Raw genomic sequence first — 17,229 nt, forward strand, 5'->3', positions numbered from 1 at the left:
GATGACGTAATTAGAAGAGAGAGCAAGTGGCGTGGAGGCAGGCCCCCTGCACCCCATCGCCTAGAGGAGGGTGGGGAAGGCCGTTCATCCAAGAAGCCCATCACCAGGCCACACAGAAGAGCATCATGGCATCAGAGGGAGTCAAAGTGCCTTGGAAGCGCCACACTCAAGCTCACTCTCTTTACAAGCAGGGCAAAGGAAAAGGGAGGAGCCTGTATGCTTGCATCTGCTGAGGCAGGACAAAATTCCACTAATTCTTCATTGATTCCTGAGCAATTATAATTAGAATGCCATCTTTCTGGAGAGGCAGCTGTGTGAACTCAACTAAAGAACGATGGCAAAAGAACCGTGCAATGACAGGCACACATGTGCAAGTGGGCACCCGAATTCCAAGACAAAGTCAGATCCCAGAACTTACCCTCCTTCACCCCAGGCCCAAAAGACCATCACAGGAGGGGGCAGCTTTCCATATTCACCACGACCTTCCAGCCCAAACACAAACACACCAGCCAGAAGGTCTTTCACTCTCAGCCTGGCTTCTCTCTCACAGGCAGAAGGGCACCCTTAGAATGTGCACGTACCCGGCGACCGTGCCAACACCCTCATCTCCTTCAGAGCCGACCGTTTGTAACCTGGCCAGAGCTCAACTCTCCCTACTGAAGCCAGATTTCTGAGAGGATGTCAGACTTTCCAATCCTCCTGAGGCACAGGTTAGGAAAGACTGAGAGAGACGGCACATCAGGCTGTGTCCAGAGCCGGCAGCTGTAAACCAGACAACCGCCAGTTCACCGAAAAGCAGTTTTCAAAGCCCGAAAGGTACCCGGAAGAGCACCTTTCTAAATACACAATACTTTATTTCCATGCTCATTTTACTCATATTGAGAGTGATCACAGAGACACTTCCATCTTAGATGACCTTCATCCAGTCAAAGCACAGCTTGGTGCTCAGGTAAGAAACAGTCCTATCTGTTTTTGTCTCCTCGGCCCCTGCCCGGCAGAGGGGACACGGGCTGCACGAGGAGAGGCCCAAGTCCTCCAGGTTCACGTGGAGAGAACACGCACTTTAACTGGAAAGCGCCCCGCCCACAGCCTGGGCCCGCTGCCCCTGCTCAGGCCGCATCCCGACCTGTCACTGTCTGTCCTCTATCACCATGGGCTCCTGTGCTTATGGCCATGACACGGCCCCTCTACCGGTGAGTGGTCCTAAGATGAGTTCTTCACCAAAGACACTGGGTACAGGCCAGTGGGGAGTTTCCTGTAACTGAAGTGGCATAATGCAGTCACAGGGCTGTCCAGCCCCAGTATGACCTTTATGGTGACAACAAGGTACCTTCCCTGCCCACATCCTAAGCGGGGCTGAGGCAGCGACAGAGTAGAGGAAGTGCCTTCCTTCTCACATGTGCTCAGGGAGACAGAACACTAAAGCACACGAGGTGCCAGAGTGCACTGGCCTGGCGGCGACTCCTCACGTCAGCTTCTGGAGGCTCATAGCAGCCTGAAAACAAGGCAGCCAGAGGAGATCTCAAATTCCACCCTGAAAGATGCTGAAGAGACCAGCCCAGAAGCAGTGCCAGGCCCGGATGGCATGGGGGGAGGGGCATAATTTTAAAACTGGGCACTTGTGTCTTCAAAATAATGAGTTGGGGCCAAACACTACAACTCGAACAATAAAAGTTTTCAGGGTTCACCCCAAAAAAGGCCCTAAACAAGCTTACAGATTATTGAAAGACCTTCTCTTGACATTTGTAACTAAGTAGAACACGTGTGGGCCCAGAAAGGAGATGCTGCTGCCACAACTCCTAGCTGGATACGATGTCCTTCTACTCCCAACACACTTGAGAATGAAAAAGCAGTAAATGTTTGGTGCAGTTCTTCAGGTTAGCAGATTTACTAGAAAAAATACTTAGTGAACTGCTCAGAAAGTAGGCTGGGGAAGGCTTATCTTAGTCTAAGCCACCCTATTATTTTGAAAAAACAACAACAAAAGTACCCGTAAACCCTGAGCGTATGAAGCTGAAATTGGAGCGTGACGATTTCTCTGACGTATGAAAGTATATCCACAACATTCCTACATGGCAATTTCCTACTACACATAACCCGCTGTCTCTTCCCCCTTTCTTCTTCTTCTTTTTTTTTTTTTTTTTTTTTTGCAGTGCGTGGGCCTCTCACTGTTGTGGCCTCTCCCGTTGCGGAGCATAGGCTCCAGACGCGCAAGCTCAGCGGCCATGGCTCGCGGGCCCAGCCGCTCCGCGGCATGTGGGATCTTCCCGGACCGGGGCACGAACCTGTGTCCCCTGCATCGGCAGGTGGACTCTCAACCACTGCGCCACCAGGGAAGCCCCCCCCTTTCTTCTTCCCTCTCCTTCTCCTCCTTTGTAAAGCAGTGGAATACTCAGACCACTGCACACAGGAAATACTCAAATACATGCCACATAAGAGGGACCATGTAGACACACCAAGAAGAACTATTTCAAATGACTGCAAAATGATGGATAACCTGAAGGTCAAAAATAACTTTGAAACATCTTTAATACTTTCTAATAATCATACTGATGGAGGTGGTTAGTGTTATTCTGAGACTGTTGTGTTTGTATTGTGAAAAAACGAGTCAAAAACAAATGTTGATATTTTTTAAAACAGGGATTTTCAGTGTGGGAGGAAGAAAATTAAGATATAAGCTTGATGAGGTTAAGTAAAAACCAGTATAAACTCAAGATGTATTTTCTCTTAAAGAAACTAAACATGTGATCAATGAGTAGCAATGAGGAACCCTGGAGTGAGGTCTCTAAACATCATTCCCCAATAAAGGGAACCAGAGCTCCTTAAAGGAATGGCTGATTCCAGGTCGGTGGTAAGAAATGTACAAGGTAATTATAACTCAATAATTAAAAAAAGATAAATAACACAATTTAAAAATAAGCAAAAGACTTGAATAAATATTTCTCTAAATAAGATATACAAATGGCCAATAAGCACATGAAAAGATGCTCAGCATCATTAGCCATCAGGGAAACGAAAATCAAAAACCACAGTGAGATACTACTTCACACCCACTAGGACGGCTACATCAGAAAAAGCCAGTGATAACAAATGCTGGTGAGGATGTAGAGAAATTGGAACCCTCATGTACTGCTGGTAGGGATGTAAAATGGTGCAGCTGCTTTAGAAAGTAGTCTGGTAGCTTGTTATGAGATCAAACACAGAGATGTTATATGACCCAGCAATTGCAGTCCTAGGCGTATAACCAAGAGAAATGAAAACATACACCCACACAAAAACTTGTACCCGAGTGTTTGCAGCAGCATTACTCAAAATTTGGAAACAACTGAGATGTCCAAATGTCCATGAATAAATAACATGTGGTATATCCATGTAATGGAATATTATTTGGCAATAAAAAGAAATGAAGTACTGATACATGCTAAAACACGGATGAACTTTGAACACATTATGCTAAGTGACAGGAGCCAGTCACAAAAGGACCCACAGTATATGATTCCATTTATATGAAGTATCTAGAAGAGGCAAGTTTAGGGACTTCCCTGGCGGTCCAGTGGTTAAGACTCTGCGCTTCTACAGGGGACGCGGGTTTGATCCCTGGTCAGGGAACTAAGATCCCGCATGTTGTGTGACATGGTCAAAAAAAAAGAAAGGGGCAAAGTTATAGAGCCAGAAAGTTCGATTAGTGGCTGCCTAAGGCTGGGGGAATGGAGAGAAATGGGGGCAGGGTATGGGGAGAGTACAAAGGGTATGGGGTTACTTTCTGAGGCAATGAAAATGTTCTGAAGTTGACTGTGGTGAGGGCTGCACAGCTCTGTGAATATACTAAAAATCACTAAATCGTTTTAAACGGGGTGAACTGTACGGTATGGGCTTTATATCTCAATAAAGCTATTACCACATACGCACACAAGTAAGTACAAGATGAACCTGGAACACCTTTTCATATCCCAAAGTGAGAAAACGATCAAAGACTTCTGGGGTCACGTCAAAATGAACTCAGGAAACAATCTGAAGAAGCTGTCACTGTTCAAAGATGGGACTTGAGCATCACTAAGGATAATAACTGCAATGGACGGGACATATAAACTATGTTTATTTACATCCCTGAGTTCAGAATGCTATATTAAAAAACTCAATCCAGGGCTTCCCCGGTGGTTCAGTGGTTAAGAATCTGCCTGCCAATGCAGGGTACACGGGTTCAAGCTCTGGTCCGGGAAGATCCCACATGCCGCAGAGCAGCTAAGCCCGTGCGCCACAACTACTGAGTCTGCGCTCTAGAGCCCACGAGCCACAACTACGGAAGCCTGCGTGCCACAACTACGGAAGCCTGCGTGCCTAGAGCCTGTGCTCCGCAACAAGAGAAGCCACCGCAATGAGAAGCCCACGCACCCCAATGAAGAGTAGCCCCCGCTCGACGCAACTAGAGAAAGACTGTGCGCAGCAACGAAGACCCAACACGGCCAAAAATAAATAAATACAAATAAATAAATTAAAAAAAACCCCAAAACCTCAATCCAATGGTCATGTTAGATGATACTAAGAAACACTCATTTTGATAACTGGTAAATGAAGGAAGGAATTAAGCACTGATCCTGCCTTTCCCCCTGAGAATTATAACACAGGATAACCCTGACTGACAAGGGGAGGTCTCTTTTAGTGTATTCCAGCTAAGGAATGAGGAAGGGATGGCAGAAAGAAGTATAATGTCATCATTTTGCAACTCCCAAGGAATTAACCCATCTAGGCAATAACCATCAACGGCTATTAATATCAAAAAAGGAAAGATGCCTCTAGAAGGAAGTGTATGGCAGCACCTAGGAAACATTCTTCTAGATACAAAAACATGAACCTGATTCAGCCTAGTTTTGCAGGAAATTCAAGGGACAGAGGAACATGTTAAATAACACTGCATAGATGTAATCAGCAAAACCAGAGTGTGGGAGACTTCTCAGAGAAAGAATCCTTCCCTAAAAAAAAAACAAACAAGTTGCAAGGAGAAAAATACAGAGAAGGGAGAACTTTAGACAAATATTAATGAGTTATAGTGTTTGGAGTTTATCTGGATCTGAAATTGAAAACCAAACTGTTTGAAATCAGCAAACTATACCCTGAAGGCCAAATCCAGCCCAGGGCTTGCTTCTGTAAGGCCCTCAAGGTAAGAATGCTTTGCTTAAAAAAATTAAATTAAAACAAACAAAGAATATGCAACAGACCAATATGCAGTAGAGACTATGTGTAGCCCCAGAAGCCTAAAATATTTACTACCTGGCCCTTTACAGAAAAAGTTTGCCTTATTCTAGAGATATGCGCTAAGGTATTTACAGGTGAATGGGCATGATGCCTGGAATTCGCTTCCAAATAATCCAGGGGAGTAGGAAGAGGTCTGGAAGAAACAAGACTGGCCAACTGTGGAAGTTCTGTGATGGGGCTACGCGTTATACTGTTCTCTTTTTTGCAAATGTCTGAAATTCATCATAAATAAGAATTTTTTTTTTTTTTTTTTTTTTTTGGTGGTACGTGGGCCTCTCACTGTTGTGGCCTCTCCTGCTGCGGAGCACAGGCTCCAGACACGCAGGCCCAGCTGCCATGGCTCACAGGCCCAGCCGCTCCGCGGCATGTGGGATCCCCCCGGACCGGGGCACGAACCCGTGTCCCCTGCATCAGCAGGCGGACTCTCAACCACTGCGCCACCAGGGAAGCCCATAAATAAGAATTTTAAAATAGGCTGATCAAGGAATAAAAGAGGTGGCTCATCTGAAATGTCAGTGTGGTAGAGATAGCTAGTTGCCCCACAGTATCTGCTCTTCCTTATTAACAGAATTTTACTTGGGCATATGACCAAGTTCTGGCCAATAAAATGTTAAGTGAAAGTTCTGTGAGGCCTTTGAGGAAGCACCCCTAAATGGAGAAGCCACAACTTCCTACTCTCTTTTCTTCCTGGCTAGGTGGAATGGAGTCATAATTCATGGAGACTGTAACAGCCATTTTGGACCATGAGGTGGAATCCATGTGTGAAGATGGTGGGAAAGCAGGATAGGAGACCACATCCCTGGCCATTTTGTGAAAATGCCACGCTAGCCTTGGACTGTCTGCCTATCTGTAGGCTTCTTATACGTGAAGGAGAAATAAAGTTCTATCTTTTGAAGCCAGTATTATTCTGGATTTTCTTGCAGTCAAGTCTAACCCTAACTGATACAGTCAGGAAAATATTTCTTTCAAAATACTCCTGCTATTCAAGGTGAATCTGGTATACAAGCCCAATTTTTGGGTGGTGATGGTTAAATGACAGAACTGCAAGTATTCCAAAGTTTCCCCCCAGGTCAGTGTTTTTTTTTCTTCCAATTGAAAAAACGTGTGTGTGTGTGTGTGTGTGTGTGTGTCTGTCTGTCTGTCTCTCTCTCTCTCTCTCTCTCTCTCTCTCGTGGGGGAAGAGGCTGGAGGTCTTAGAAGGGAGATCCAAGAAGGTCTGCAGAGATGGTAAAGCAGAGTCCAGAGAGATGGGTTAAGAAGCTGTACATCTGAGATAAGAAGAAAAGGTGAAATTAGGAAGAGTTGGGGTCTTGGTTTTGAAAGGACAAACTCGTGTATCTGTTTGACCTTGAGAAGCTCAATCCTCCAACAGCCAAGACCTAGGCTGGAGGTGGTTCCTACAGCAAAGGGAAAGTGAGGGCCTTTGAATTCCTACCAGACGGTCATGACCATCTGAGTCTCAGGCTCCCATTGGTAAAGCACCTGCCTGGGTCAGATTAGATAATAAGAGAGGTCCATCCTTCGACCTGAGTTAAGTTGCCCAAGGTTACAGAGCTAACAAGTGGCATTTACATGGGGGTTTAAATGATAGATGGTACTGTACATTCAGGGACAAAAACAAAGTAATCCTGCTTTACAACACTTTTACAACCCTCAAAAGCAAAATTCCATTTAACAAGTGAATGAGTAACTTGGAAGATGGTGAGTCAGTTTACAGGAACATGCCAACACTTTCCCTCCAAGTGGGATGATGACACCCTCATGGATGTAGCTCGCCTCTGCACAGTCCTGTCCCTCCCAGCCCACTGAAGCTCCCTCACACCATGAGGACAGGAGCTTATAAGGTGTCCTAAGCCTGACGGGGACAGTGAGAGCGGCTGGAGGCCAGCTGGCCTGGAGGGGAGACACACTGAATCCCTTGGGCCGAACCATGAATCTTCCTCCTTGTGGGTGGCAGCTGAGGGTGATGGTGAGAACACAGGGTCTGGGGTCCAGCAGGCCTGGGTGTGAATCATGCCCTTGCCACTGACTACTGGTCTGCCTGAGACTGTTTCCACATCTGTGAAGGAGGGGATCACACCCACCTTGGAGGTCGTTATAAGCATTAAGTGGGTAATACACGTTAGCTATGATTACAGTTGAGACCTTAACAGCAAACGCCAACATTACAGCGTCTAAATCGTCCCTGTGGCCTTGACTGACTCCAACTATGAAAAACTCCTAGCGACACAGGCCAGCTCCTGCTCATCCTTTAGGCTTTAGCCTGCCTGTCTCTCCCTGGGGAAGTGTCTCTGATCACCCTGAAACTGAAGGTCCCCCCTACACCCAAGTAAGACCACACGCCATTCTTCCTTTATAGCACCAGTCCTGGTTATAATTATACAATTACAAGTTTTTGATTGCTGTCCTTTTCCGCCTTTAGATTCTAAGCTCCATCAGGTCAGGGACGGTGCCAGTTTTGTTTATCACTATATTCCCAATTCTATCACGCTGCCCCGCACACAGGAGTTTCTCAATAAACGCTTCTTGAATAAATGAAACAAAATTTAACGTACAGAGCTCCTCACCTAGAGAATCTTTGTTCTGGTTACAATATTTTAAAAACAATTATGAAAAAGTTCAGACGCTGACAGGTTCATAATCAATAGGTGTCTCTCGCTTTCTCTCTCCCTCCCCCTCTCTTATCCTGGTCAATTTGAAAAATCTGAGAAACTTTTCTTTTAGACAATTTTTCAGCTGATACAGTGGCACGTTAATGATTCCATAAAGGAAATGTACTTGGGAAAGTCACAAAGCTTCACGCTTAACTCTCTCTCTTCTATTTTGGATGTTCTGACTTGTTTCGAAACATCTAATTATAATCAATTTGGTAGAAGGAAGCCTTAACAATGTCACCTGAAAAATAACACTTGCCAATAACAGCATTTCCAGAAGCCTGGACAGGAAGAGCCAGGTGAGGCGAGCCCGAAGCGCACACCCCCCCATGGTGAAGTGGGACCCAGGTCACGTCTCACTTGCCCTGCTGACCTCAGAGAGCCGCCGGGAGGCTGGAATGGGAGAATGTGTGACTGGGCGCCAGGTCTGGAAAGCAACGTCAGGTCCCACACAGCAGCCACCCTGGGCTACATCCTTAAGTCTCACCAGCCAAAACCGATCGTGCAGGACCTAGTAACCTAGTAACCGTGGGGAGTGAAGAGAACGGGGAACTGTCGGAGGACACGCTATGATGCCGCCCGGTCAAGCCTCCCTCTACGTGAGCTCCATAAAGCCCCAGCAGACACAGCAGCCCTGTTCACACAGTATTGGAGGTGGGGAGCCGCCCAGACCGCACCAGCCAACGCGGTTCATTCCGGAGCAGTGTGTAATGTCCAGCAATGCTTTCTTAGCCTCCCATCTGTAATTTTTACCCGTTGGGGGTCCTTATTCTACTCTCCAGAGCTTCTGGGGAATGTCAATCCAAGGAGGCAGCATTCAGGAGTCTAATGGCATGGTTGAGTGGGGAAGGAATTGTTTGGACCTAGGGTAAGTACCTTGGCCACAGTTTTGTACTGGAGGGTCTAGAAAGGAAGAGAACACAGTTTTTCAAGCCAAGAGACCTGTTTGCAAAGCATACATCTAGCACCACATAATTAATAATAAACAGCAGCTAAGATCTGAGTGTTTAGTATGCCCAGCATAGTTCTAAAAGCTTTATATGTATTAACTAATTTAATCCTTCCTACAACCCCATGACACAGGGTACCACAACTGCATGTATTTTGTAGATGAGTTAACTAAGGTACGGAGCACTTGAGTAAATTGCTCAAGTTCACAGACTAGTAAGTGGTGAACCTGGGATTCCAATCTAGCTGGGCTCTACTCTAGTCTAGCCCGCTTTCCACTACATTATCCGGCCTCCCATTCCCACCGCTCACAGCCCCGTCCCAACCCACAGGATCTCACTGTTTCACACCCTACATCATCCCCTGCTCCTCATCCACTGGGACTTATTTTCTCAATTAAGGTTTGTCCCTTGGACCTCAATTCCAGAACCTCCAAGGACTTCACTTCCCGCCGTAGCGATGATTCATAATTTCCTATTCCGCCATTTCTGACTTCCCTGGGTAGTAAATACACAGACCACATCATGGATTCCAAGTACAGTTGGTTTCATTTCTTACTCACGTCAATCCTGCTCTTCTACTAAGAATCCCAGAAGTTCTTAGAACATGAAAAGGTAGCAGTTGACATGCTGGGAGTTTTGCTAAAAGTCAGTGCAAAAGCAATTTCCACTGGACTTCATCTAGCCGGCAAGCGTGCACAGCCAGAGCTGTAGTATAAAGACTACCTGTAGATTTAACACAAGGCCCAGTAAAGGCTGACTGCTTCTGGAAGCTCTTCTAACTATCAGGACGAGTACTCCAAAGGTTATATTCCTGTAAGAGTCACCTGTACCACGGAGAAACAGCTGTGGGACAGAGCAGCACCCAACAGCAGAAACACTGGAAGACATGCACTCTAATGTACAAAGTTCAGGAACAAGTTCTCATGTGACAAACACCCAGCAGGGAGGGTGCTCCCAGTCCCTGATGAGGACCGTCTGGAACCTGCACGTACCTTCACTCCGTCCAGCACGGCTTTGATGACCCCCTTCACAGTTGTCACCATCTCTTTATCTTCTGAGTTCACACCTTCTAGCATCACTTGGTCAGACCAACGAATGAGGTTGGCGAGACTTTGGTACACTCGGCTATAGCAGGAGGAGAGGGCTGAGCTAGAGGTAGAAGAAGATTTTTAAAAGAATATTAAAAATCTAAAGCATGACCATCACTTTACGTCATCTGTTTAGCAGAGAACTAGCTTCTCAGTGACTAGGGTTTCTCAATCCTTCTTTCTATAAGATCTGCACCTCCTTTTAATAAACTTTCCCTCCCTGAATCTATTTCCCTACATCCCATGAAGATTTTGTGGAGCTTTATCTTCCAGTCTGTTATAAAATTTTTTTCATTTCTCATATATTATGTATAAAAATTCCACCATGATAGTTAATATGCTTTTTCAAACTTCACATCCTCCACGAGATTCTGATAACATCTCTCAAGGAGTGCCTCATCTTCCTCTCCTTCTAGTAGGTCAGACTGTTGTACACTTCTTGTTCTGAATTAGATAAAAATTCATGTTATATTGTGTCACAAGGAGTCAACAGGTTTGTGGAACTTTAGCAGGCAGGATCCTTTAAAGGAACAGCCTTTATTTCTATTAAAAAATTTTTTTTGGATCTTAGTTCCCTGACCAGGGGTCGAATCTGCACCCCCTGCCGTGGAAGCACAGAGCCTTAACCACTGGACTGCCAGGGAAGTCCCAAGGAACAGTCTTTAAACATGAGCTCAAAGAGATCTGAAATTTACTAGAATTCCTTCTCACATGGGCTCAGCTTCACCATCCCCTGCAATAAACCATGGCTGAGATGTCAGAGGAATGCACTAATGAGGAGTATTTTAAGGAGGACAAGTCAGAGGTGAGGTGACCTGTGGTGACGGTAGGTGGGGGGAGGAGGTACCAACTTCACTGTGACGCCAACAACTCAAAACAGAAGCCCTGAGCACATCTGGAGGCCCCAACGACTGGAGAGTGGAGGCCAAAATGAAGAAGTTTTATATCTTCCACGTATTTTTAAACAACTAAAGATACTTTTCCCTAGGATTTATGGAAAGGATTATTTTGCCATTTTAAATATTATGTATTACAAAGAGGTAGAGCAAAAATGTAGAAAATATGTGGGATGCTACCTCCTCCACTTAAAAAAAAAAAAAGAATGAGGCAGACATTTAGGAGCCAAAGATATACTTTTTCCCCAAAGATATAATTTTGAGAAAAATATATAATATTGTAAGATATGATTAAAACAGGTTCTAAAAACAAAGACATTAAAAAAAAAAAAGCCTGAACCAAACAATGCTCTAATGAGAAGCTCTTCAGAATCAGGTAAGGAGGAAGAGAATTTCCAGGAGGTCTGAAGTCTCCACTTAGCCATTCATTCGGCTCCGTGCATGTTCCGGCAGGAGGAAAGAAGAGTCAGAAAGAATGAAAGCAGCTCCTCAAGCCCCATTAAAAACAAGAAAACTTTACAAAAGGAACCCCAAGAAAGCCAGGGTTTGGCTGCTTTAGAGGACGATACAAATGAAAAGTGTTTGGTGTCAGACCTATTCTCTTCCGAAGGAGGACTGAGAGAATAAAACACAACTTGCAGACCTGCCGGGGGGCCGGACCATAGATGGCGTCGTCCTGAAGAGGGGGTGTGCTTCTAGCAGCTCTGTTCCTCCTCCCTGGCAAGGCCAGGCTAGGCCTCTTGAAACAAAGACTGTGGCCTCCCACCCGCAATTATTAAATGAAAGAGGTGGGAGGGGTCACTTTTACGTGATACTTAATTCCTACCTGCACTGGATGTTAACATTTCCCTGAAAGCACCTAAAAATGTTGGTAATTGTGTCCACCCTTCACATTGTGAGCTTGCAAGAAGAATATTCCTGTGTCTTGATGTCACGGGAAGGACATTAAAAAAGGAAGGAGGGTCTTGTACCATCAAAATGTCCAGTGGACCAGTCGTTGGTCTGTTTCTGAAATGGAGCAAAGCTGTCTGCACTGAGGGCAAGCAGGGATCCTGCTCTCAAACATCTCTGAATGTTCCACCGTTAGGAAAAGCCTCCATTCATTGCCCACACTGAACAGCCAGCCGCTTGTTCACAGGTCCGTCACCACTGCCCTCGGAAGCTAGGGGAGCGTGGCGAAGAGCCTACCTGCTAGGGCCCAACCCACAGAGAAGAGGCAGGAAAACACCCTCCCAGCTAACAAATGCACAGGAGGATGAGATGATGGAAGGAAGCTAAAAGAAACATTTGAGGAGCATTTTAGATCATCTCAGGGAGATCAATAAAAGTATCATCAACGGGCTTTGGAAGAATTTCAGGAGGAACAAATCCCTTAAATGGTATTAGCCAAAGGACTACAAAGAAAAAAAAAGAAAACATTATTCCTTATGGCCACACCCAGGCATTTCTCCTTTCCCCTCTAGAAAACTGTTATAGACAGCAAGTAATTTTTGTCAACTATAAAGTAATTACAAAACCTCCCCATGGACAAAAAATGCCCCAGACCATTGTCCTATTACGTGGTCAATTCTTCCAGGGCCTGCATGTCTAGAAAGTAACTTCCCAAGCAGAGTTGCTGGCTGACACTGCAGGAAGCGACAGTCCTAGCAGCAGCGCCCTGTCAACACTGTTACAGGGCTCAGTGAAGGTGACTGTCCTGGACGCTCCCAAAGAGGCCTGGCACGTGAGGGGATCCGCCCTCATTTCCCACAGCGCCGCCCATCGGCGCCCTGGTGTGATCACACTCTGCTCACAGGACAGCTGGTCTCGTCCCTGCCGGGCACACTGTGCCCGCTGGCCTCAGTTCTTTTGCTCTTCTCCTTCTCCTGCCCCCACTGCCAATTCAAATCCTGCCCTTCCTTCAGGTCCAGCTGCAGCATATCCTCCCCCAGGAAGTGCAACTCTTGTAAGTCTCCCTCCTTCAAAGTCAAACAGAGCTTCCACTCGGTACCATCAAATCAGCACTGTCATACAGTAGGGGAGTTGGTTTTTTCAGATCTGAACTCTCCCACGGTAGGTCCATCCCATGAGAAGTGTATGAGAGCATTTCATGAAAGCTACCTGTGCGTCTGAAACCCAGCATACTGTTAAGCACGTTTCCTCAAAGGAGAACAGCCCCGGGCCTGTCTACAAGCTGGGCACTGGGCTACCTATTGGAAAAGCATGGTGCTGGTCTCACAGAGTCCTCCATATGGAGCAACTGAACAAGGCACCAAAGGGACTCGCTTCCTCAGAGGCTTCTTGTACATGACAGCAGCCTGGCCTGGAAAGTGAAGACAGGGCAGAGCAAAGCCCTACCAACGCCTTATCCTTCCCCGCCAAGTGGCTTCAGTGAGCTTCCAGCCAAAAGACCACCATCTACAGGGGTCAGCAGAAGCTCCAGGGCAGAGAGCTTCTTGGAAATAAAGATACTGTTTTATCTCCCAGAAGAAGAAAACTATGCACTTCACTGTCAAGTTCTGAAAGCAGTTTACAAAAGCTTAGCCTCATGGGGCTACAAGGACACTAAACCATCTTGAGGAACTGAAACAGAGAGATGTTTATCCTGAACAGGTACCAGGGAAGAAAAACAACGCCAGCAGGCATCTGACAGCCTCTCAGGAAGAAGCTCCTGATAGGCTCTCGCTGAAGATTACATTTAATACTGCTTTCCTTTCTGTATTTCACAACAAACACAGGGGCAAGCCGCTCACTAACCTTTCAGAGGAAAACGAACTCTAGCAATAAAAGCATTACCCCACAAAAGCTGACTACACTTCCATACCTGGCTTCCAATGAATCCAGGTGCTGTTTGGGAGGACCTGGCTTGATACAATTAAATGTTTCACTAATCCATGCTCTAATGGGATTCTTCTCTACCTCTTTTGGCCTAATAATCTAAGCAGCCAAGGTCTCCAATAGGTTAGATATTGGCAGGATTTAATGTCATAATGAACTATGGTTAACATAGGGTACTGGGAAAAATGGGTCCAAATCAATGTGATTATTGCCAATGAGCTGGCTAGTACGAAAAAATAACCACAGACTTACACCGTGGCTACATCCCTAGCAATGGTGGCGATCTTCCTCAGTGTTGAGGCCTCATGAGTAACAATGATGACCTCAACCTTGGAAGAATACCAAGCAATAGCCATGGGGTAGGGGTGAGGGCAGGGCGTGGGAGGGCTCCTTCTCCTCCTGGCACTCCTCACTGGTCCTAGAAACACTGAGTGTGAAATGCCCCTGAACCAAGGTGCCACTAGGCCTCCACTGCTCTGACACAGCCCAGAGCAACTCACCTGTGCTGAATTCGAGGGTCGCTCTGCACCAGGGGTAAGATGGCCTCCAGCACCTTGCTGGCAGACCCTGGAAGCATCTCCAGTACCTTCTTATCAATAGCCATTTTGTCCACAATGGTCTTAAAGTAGCGCAAGGCACTGACAACCTCCTTCTCTTTCTCTTCCAGCCAGCTCAGGTTCTGAAAGGAAACGTTAAGAGTAAGGAGGGAGGAGAGAGATTAAAGGGAGCAATTTTAAAATAAATAAATAAAATAAAATTTCCTGCAAACTAGTTTGAGATTGACACCAACGGAAAAGGCTTCTTGCTGCAGAAAGCAAGCCAAATTGTTTTTCTAAGGATTGCAATCAGGATACAGAGGCTAGACTTGAAGGAAGAAGAAGGGGCTGACTGAGAAAGGTTGTTTAGATATTCCTAATTCCCTTCCCGGACAGAGACTGATTTGCCCTGGGGTCTCCGCCTCAACCACACTGAGAAGTCACCACTAAACTCAGTAAGTGTAGTGAGGACTAATTTGCTGATGGCTGCAGGATGCTTACAGAACCAACAGTTAAGTCCCAACGTGTGTATCTATCCAGTAAGTCAAATCAAGGCCTTTCAAGGTCCTAGGGGCTGTGTAAGACTGGTCAGAGGCATTAGTGCTCAGAATCCACTCTCCCAGGACTCCTCACTAGATTCCCACATTTGACCAGAGATGCAGCCCCTCTCAATGAAATGACATGGCTCTCCCAAAGGACCTGGAAACCCTAGGGTTAGAAGGGGCAGGACGTGCTGGGGTGAAAAGGTGAAGAAGCTGGACAGATGGCAACAATTCAATCACCACTCCTGCAGCATATGTGCTAACAGCACACAGGGTCCCTCTGCCCCTGAGGAAAGCCCGCCTAGGAGGAAAATAAAACACAGAGTCCTGTACTTCCCAGCACTCACATTCCCACACCCAAACCTTTTCTCCTTGACTGTGGGATACCTTGAATGCACAGACAGTGGGTAAACGCACCCCTTTGGTTTCTTTCTCCAACCTCTCCTTATACTGACCCTAATGTCAACAACCCAGGTCCCAGCTGGCTGGCAGGGAAAGGGAGATCAAGAATAATCTATAAAATGGATAAATCCAAAAATGGATAATCTACTCAAGTAGAACTGATTACACGTCCAGGGCAAATTACGAGTGGTACGTATGAGGAAAACTGCCACCTGTGGGCTCTTTGAGGTCCAGAGAATATTCAAATAAAAACTACCGAGAACAAGAAGATAATTTCTAGAAAAAGTAGATTTAAAACTATATAAGGGCTTCCCTGGTGGCGCAGTGGTTGAGAGTCCGCCTGCCGATGCAGGGGACATGGGTTCATGCCCCGGTCTGGGAAGATCCCACATGCCACGGAGCGGCTGGGCCCGTGAGCCATGGCCGCTGAGCCTGCGCGTCCGGAGCCTGTGCTCTGCAACGGGAGAGGCCACAACAGTGAGAGGCCTGCGTACCGCAAAAAAAACCCAAAAAACAAACACAACTATATAAATATATAAAAAAGTGATACACAATGAAAAGTGATTATGATTCTGAACACCAGCTCTTTTAAAATAATGAGGAATGTCATTTTAAATAAAAAATTTCAATAGTGGATTTTATGGGAATATCAAAGGAAAAATATATAAATGGAATCAGGAAATAATTAGCTCCTTTCGTCAGACAACTTTCAAAAACCCGATCTGATCTGTCTCAGTGGGGGCACTTCCCAAGAGGTACCCTGCAGGCCACCATGATACATTTCTCCAAGGGAGGAAAAAGACACCCCTTCCCCATCTCCATCACTGTGGCCTCTTTGCTGTCACTTAGTTTTCTCTTCTCACTACCTGACACGTTTGTTTATTTACTGTGTGTTTTCAAGAGCCAGGCACTTGCTTCTCCACCTCGTGGCCCAGAGCGCTCTGCTTCGCCATGGCCTACACGGGGCTGAGAGGAACCTCAGTATGAAGGAACTCATGGTGCCTTGCAGACATCAAATGTGACTAAAACCACTCTGGCCAGTTGAGCAAGAGGACTCTGGCTACGACACTGCCATCTCAGCACATCAGGACGCGCAAGGAGCCAGCAGTGACAAAACGTTGGGGGGGAAGCAGGAAACATTTTAAGAAAATGTGTCACGAGGCTTGCTAGGGAGAAAGGGGCTAATCTGGAGATGGGAGCCGTCCAAAAGCGGCAAGGCACTTCACAGAAAAAAAGAGAACTCTCCTGTCATTTGCAGAGAGATCAAATGAGCCACTGAAGAGCCGGGCTGCCCTGGGCTCCTAATAAAGGAGCCGACAACCTGGCAGAGTCAGGTTTCATCCATTAACTCTCCAGCAAATTCCACTCCCAGAATTAATGGCCTCTGAACGCTGTGCATTCCCCTAGCCCATCAGCTGTTAAACTATGGCTTCTCGCAAAACACAGCCAGCAGTCGGAAGAGTTTACAATGAGACACCCAGACCGAACACCCCCAGGAACAGGGAACCTGAGGCCGAGGCCTCAGAGAGGCAGCTGCATCCACCTGCACACCGGCTCCTGCATCAGGGGTTAGATGCCACCACTGGTGCAAACAAACCTGGAAACTACATGAGGCCGGCGGTGCTGGGGAAGGGCCTCGACCCAAAGGCACTGCTGGGCTTCAGGCTCCTCATCTGCAAAATGGGGAGAATAACGCCTGCCCTGGGTGATCTAAAGAGGTTCGTGTGGGGGGCTGGGTGAGAATGCATATGGAAGCACTTCATAAAATTAAGGAAGGAAGAGATTTTGATTAAGAAAACTTGGGCCAGAGCCCACACTCTCTGTATACTGGGAAGAGTGAAAGCTTGTGCACATGGTCAAGGTGAGGAGTAAGTAAGACGGCGCGTGAAATCACCCAGGATAGGGCCCAGGCAAAGAGAGACCTGTAGTAAGTTGTAGATGGATCCAAATCTATTTCTGTCTACCTGAGTTACAATTTCCCATGTAATAACCTGGGGAAAATGAGAATATATATGGAAATACTAAGTCGTAAGACAGCTAGTAAGTGATAATTAAGGATGATGGCAAATGACAGAGTCGGCTAAGTTCACA

General features: G+C 46.3%; 1 protein-coding gene across 9 annotated transcripts in view; it reads right to left on the reverse strand.

Moving 5' to 3' along the window:
* RAPGEF1 (Rap guanine nucleotide exchange factor 1) overlaps positions 1–17,229 on the reverse strand; it is a 139,185-nt gene that overhangs the window by 48,780 nt on the left and 73,176 nt on the right. For all 9 annotated transcript variants that reach the window (XM_049711416.1, XM_049711415.1, XM_049711412.1 and 6 more), the window contains 2 exons: positions 14,159–14,337; positions 9,850–10,006 (listed from right to left, as the gene is read on the reverse strand). In XM_049711416.1, the coding sequence (XP_049567373.1) occupies positions 9,850–10,006; positions 14,159–14,337 (336 nt within the window). The remainder of the gene's footprint in view (positions 1–9,849; positions 10,007–14,158; positions 14,338–17,229) is intronic.

The sequence above is a fragment of the Orcinus orca genome, chromosome 6 (genome assembly GCF_937001465.1).
Source record: "Orcinus orca chromosome 6, mOrcOrc1.1, whole genome shotgun sequence".
In the NCBI taxonomy this organism is placed as follows: Eukaryota; Metazoa; Chordata; class Mammalia; order Artiodactyla; family Delphinidae; genus Orcinus; species Orcinus orca.